The sequence below is a fragment of the Microtus oregoni genome, unplaced genomic scaffold (genome assembly GCF_018167655.1).
Source record: "Microtus oregoni isolate MIOR12 unplaced genomic scaffold, Mior012 000010F_ref0000083, whole genome shotgun sequence".
Taxonomy (NCBI): Eukaryota; Metazoa; Chordata; class Mammalia; order Rodentia; family Cricetidae; genus Microtus; species Microtus oregoni.
This window is the reverse complement of record NW_024543069.1, coordinates 12,546,489-12,551,507: the sequence shown is the minus strand read 5'-3', so window position 1 is coordinate 12,551,507 and position 5,019 is coordinate 12,546,489. Positions and strand designations below refer to the sequence as shown.

At 51.3% G+C, this 5,019-nt stretch overlaps 1 protein-coding gene across 1 annotated transcript; it reads left to right on the top strand.

The window, feature by feature from the left end:
- Nucleotides 1-655: 655 nt before the first annotated feature.
- CUNH3orf80 (chromosome unknown C3orf80 homolog) lies at nt 656-4,793 on the top strand. The gene has a single exon (XM_041658896.1). It carries the CDS (start codon nt 2,344-2,346, stop codon nt 3,085-3,087), a length of 744 nt encoding a protein of 247 aa, XP_041514830.1. The 5' UTR covers nt 656-2,343; the 3' UTR covers nt 3,088-4,793.
- The last annotated feature ends 226 nt before the right edge of the window (nt 4,794-5,019 follow it).

The following is a 5,019-nucleotide window of genomic DNA, read 5'->3' as shown; positions in this document are numbered from 1 at the left end:
GCTGTTGTTTAGGAACCAGGGAGATGGCTCAAACTGTAAAGTGTCTGCTGACCAGGCCAGAAATGTGAATTTGATTCCTGGGACCTACATGGGTGAAGGAGAGAATAGACCCCTTCCCCCCCAAAGTAAATAAAATGTATCCCTTCCCCCAAAATAAATATATAAAATCTAACTTAAAATTTAATGCTTTTGTTTTAAATCAACACCAAGCAGGCACCCTCCTTCCTCATCAGCCACACAACTCCCAGCACCTGCTCCTTCTGCCATTGCTTCTGCTATGCCCAGCAGAAATCCCTAGACCTTGGATTCTAAAAGCCTAGAGGGACAACTTGTATTCCTCTCATTTTATACTCCCCGTCCATCTCAAGCCAGAGGTTTCCCTTAGCCCTGAGAGTATCTGAACTGCGCCAGTTTTATTTTTGTTTTGGGAAAGGCATGAAGAAGGAAGACATTTGACATTTGTTTTCTCCATGAATCTCGTCCTAGCTCTGTTCAGTTGAAAGAGGTATGCAGAACTGGGGTCACTCCATTCTTGGGAGGTATTGGTTTTTTAAATGTATTTTATCAATTATGGTGAGCATCCAGCAGGGCTCCCTGAATACAGAACACACTTAGTATACATTTTCAGTGTCAATTCGGCAAGAGAACAGGGAACAGAAACCAGCACAACCGGCGGTGACTCAGAACAAATCTCTTCTATCTCCCTGCCTGGCTATAGTTGACAACATTGTGAACTAAGCTGTTCAGTACTCCCCGTAAAGGATGGCCTGAGAAATGCTTTGACTTCACAAAAACTTAAAAAAAAAAAACCTGTGCTCAAGGACACACTCTTGTCAGAGTGACACTTAGACACTTCTCCAGGAAGAGAAAGCATCATTTTGGAGTTGAAGCAAAGCAAGGTGTTCCCACCAAAAGAAGTTCTAGGAAAGTCTTCCTGTAGGCAGGGTGCGGCCCATCTCCATCGACCCAGCCCCCACCCATCCCAGTCTTGGTTTGTTTCTCTTTTCAGGAGAGAAAGCTTGGATCAGAGCTAGGTCTGTATGGTCTTGCTCTGTTCTTTGACTTTTTTTTTCTTTTTTCGCACAACGACCTTGAAATTTCCCCGCATTAGTTTTTTCTCTTCAGGGAGTCCCTCCTGGGTAAGTGTTGTCTTTTTTATACTGCCTCCATCAAAGTGGCTTCTTCAGGGTGATCCACCACCCTACCGATGTGTCCCATGGGTCTGGGTGCCCTGAGACTTTCCCAGAGGTTGGTGGCACTAAGGTAAACTGATCCAAGTACTAAGTGGAAACCCGCTGACGTCCTTTAAAGTCAGACTTTACAAACACGGAATAACCTTGAAAAAGACCTTCACGTTCTGCTCAGGAACTTGGCCAGCCGCTTACCTCTCCCCTCCGGATCATTCATTTATGCTGCAGGAGAGGGCTCTTTGCACCCTGCAGCTCCAATCCCTGCCCTCCAGTCTGGGCATGGCAGAGCGGAGGGCTGGGTCGAGTAAGCCTCTGAGAAACAAGGGTCTTCTCCCTTCTCCTTAGCGAGCTGGGCTCACCTCCACAGAGTGCTTCTCTGTCCTTCTGGGGCTACTTCTGTGGCTGTAACTTGAACCTCTCCGAAGAATTCTTACCTGTTCTGGAGTTTCTTAGGGTCCTGGCTCCCCAACAACCTGGACCTACCTGTCATCCAGCAGTTCCCACCCCGGAACCCTAGGGCAGCAATCGGGCTGCCCTGGCCATTAATGGCCATCATCCATTTTTAATCAGAAAGATCACAAGAAAGATGGTAAGCGAAACCCGGTCGCGAGTCAATTTAAATAATATTCCTGGGGAAATCCAATCACTTAAAACGGAGACACCTACACTGGTGAGAGAGCGCCCCGCCCGTCTGGCGGGGAAGAGCGCGCCGGCTGAATTAATCAAGATCAAGGGGCTCCCGAGCTGAGAGCTCACTCAGCCTTAACCCTTCCAGCGCCGCGGGGTGCCCCGGTGCCGGAGGAAGAGCGCGGCGGGCGACGGCCGAGATGCCCAGAGTGACCCCGCACAGGCCATCTCTGCTGATCCCCGCGTCTTCGCACCCCAACGCCCGGCAGCTCGGCACCCCAACTCGAGGTCAGGGGAGAGCTCCCGAGGTGGCTTCGGCAGTGAGCAACAGCCGCCTCCCGCTGCCTCAGCGCGCCCCGGGCTCCTCCTCCCGCCCCAGCGTGGCCAAGTGAGCACCGCTCGGGCCGCAGGTAGCCGGGGCACGGGAGGTGGCGCGCGCGGGACCCATCGCAGCGCCCAGCCGCGCTGCCAGACGAAGCTCCGATCCTCGCGGTCACGGACGCCGGCGGAGATCTCTGCACCGGCCATGTGGGGCCCGGGGGTCACGGCCGAGGGCCTGTCGATGGCTCCAGCGCCACCGCCACTGCTACCGCTGCTACTGCTGCTCGCGCTGGCGCTAGTGGCGCCCTCGCGGGGCGGCGGGGGCTGCGCGGATCTGGCGTGCGGCGAGCGGGAGCGCTGCTGCGACTCGGCCAACGCCACGGCCGTGCGCTGCTGCAAGCTACCGCTCCACGCCTTCCTGGACAACGTGGGCTGGTTCGTCCGCAAGCTTTCTGGGCTGCTCATCCTGCTGGTGCTCTTCGCCATCGGCTACTTCCTGCAGCGCATCATCTGTCCCAGCCCACGCAGGTACCCGCGTGGCCAGGCGCGTCCTGGCCAGGCACGACCCGGGCCTGCCGGGGGATCCGGGCCGCCGGGGACCGCGGGGCCACCCGACGACGACGACGACTCGCCTGCTCTGTTGCGCGATGAAGTGGCCGCGGGCTCGCAGGACTCACTGCTGGACAGTGGCGGCGGCCGGGGCCGAGGAGGTGGGGGACGTCTGCCTCCTGCCTGCGTTTCCGAGCACGAGCTGCGAGTGGTGTCGCCGGTCTTCCTTCAGCTGCCCAGTTACGAGGAGGTCAAATACCTGCCCACCTATGAGGAGTCCATGCGGCTGCAGCAGCTCAACCCTGCGGAGGTCGTTTTGCCCGTGTCGGTGCTCGGGCATCCGCGAGGCGGTAGTGCCGGCGACCCCGACGGCGACCAGGGCCGCTTCCCGCTTATCTGAACGCCCGGAACCTCACAGGGATCAACGGGATCGTACGAGGCTGGGGGCTGTGTGTGGCACGCAACAACTGATGTGTTGGCGGTTGCCCCTGGCTGCCTCTGACCATACCTAGTATCCCCGCACAACCTGTAGCCCTGCGCCTGGGTTGGGGTCAGTCCCCTCCCTCTCACTCCCTGGGGATCCTGTGTTTTTCTATGTTTCTTTGGACTCAAGGTTGGCAGCTCGGCGAGGGCGACGGCTTTGGACCAGCTAGCAGCTCCTCCTGGACACCCGTCCCCGCCCTCTGCCAATGCCTCCCCTTGTGTTCACTGTAAGTGCCTGCTTCTCCAATCCAAAAGAACACGTTAACCTTTGGTGTGTCTATAGAACCGCGGCTTGCTTTATGTCCGAAAAGGAAGGAGCACAGGTCCTTTCCTTGCGCTTCTGCTTGGACGGGTCCCAGTCTCCCCGGACTGGAAGGTGAGGCCTTTGGCTCTGGGCCACGACCAGTGACTGCTGCATGCGGGTTTGTGGAGGCAGCGCTTGGCTGTGATGGGATCCCTTTCTTGAGAAAGACCCCAGAAAACCCTTTGGTGTCTTCCTAGCCAATCAAATAGTCACTGCTGATGGCTCACAGTTCAGTGTGGGGGAGGGATATCATCATGGATAAAAGGTTTAGTTGCAGCAAGATGTAGCAACTAATTAATCCAGACCGGATTTGTAATCTGGTACCGATGAACTTTTGGGTTTTGTCAGTTAGGTGTTTGTCTTTTATTTTTATATTTTATCATGCACTAAACACATCGGGAAGGTAGTTCAACAAATTGGCAGGGTAATCACCGTTCTGTTTTAGACCCGTAACCATCAAGAAGGCGCCCACAATCTGCCATTGCTTAAAACGGTGTTGGACATTATTTCATTAAAGGTGTGGGGGATGGTCAAACAGGAAATGTGACATAAAAGATGGAGGATATCTTATTTTCACTATTTGAGAATATAGTTTATTTTTAGTACCGAAGCATAATACATAACTTTTATAATAACTGTGTACATTGTGTAGTCTGGGTCTTAACTGTATCATGGAAGTATGTTTAAAAAGGCCATTGGAACATGTATGACACACCATGAAGCAAGATGGCTTGCCAGTATGTCCTTCTCTATGTTTTGTTTAGGATACATTCTGCAACATGATTCCAAACATAAGAAACAGAATTGTAACTTTTGTTTAGACCTGTAACTTTGCAGTAATGTGCAAAGAAGAATTTGCCCAACCTATCTTTATTAAAAATTAAGCAGTATCATTTTACTAGTTCTGGGACATCCCCTTTAAGTAATAAGACACATTTTAATGCATCATATAGTATACATATGGAATCATCAATGTACAACGTATACATTGTATGCCACATAGCTATCACAGTGTACCGCTAGCATGAGTGGAAGAGGTGGAAAGGAATGCCACTTTCCCTGGAGAAGTGTGAACAACACCAATTGTCAAGAGAGATTATTCACTGGGTCTATGAAGAAGCTGAGCAGGCCTAGAAAATCTTCAAGTGTCTGATTTGCATTTTTAAAAAAAGATTTGATTACTTTTAACTTTTAAAGACTGATTGAAAATGTCTGACGTCCTGGGAAATATTTTTAATGTATGAATTATAATAAATGGTTTGCTTTAAAGTTCTCCAAGCTAATGACCCTATCATTGAAGAAAACCATTTGAAGTGCATTAAAACAGAAAAAAAAAACTAAAATATTTCTGTGTGTATTTTTTCTTCTTTTTTTTAGAGACAGGATCTCAGTTTATAAACCAGGTTGATCTGGGACTTACTCGCTCTACAATCCAGGCTGGTCTCAACTGTGCCTCAGTCTTTGATGCCCCTGCCTCCCAAGTCCTGAGATTGTAGGTGTGGGCCACCATAACTGGCTCTTCGTGCAAGTTTATTTAGTGTATGA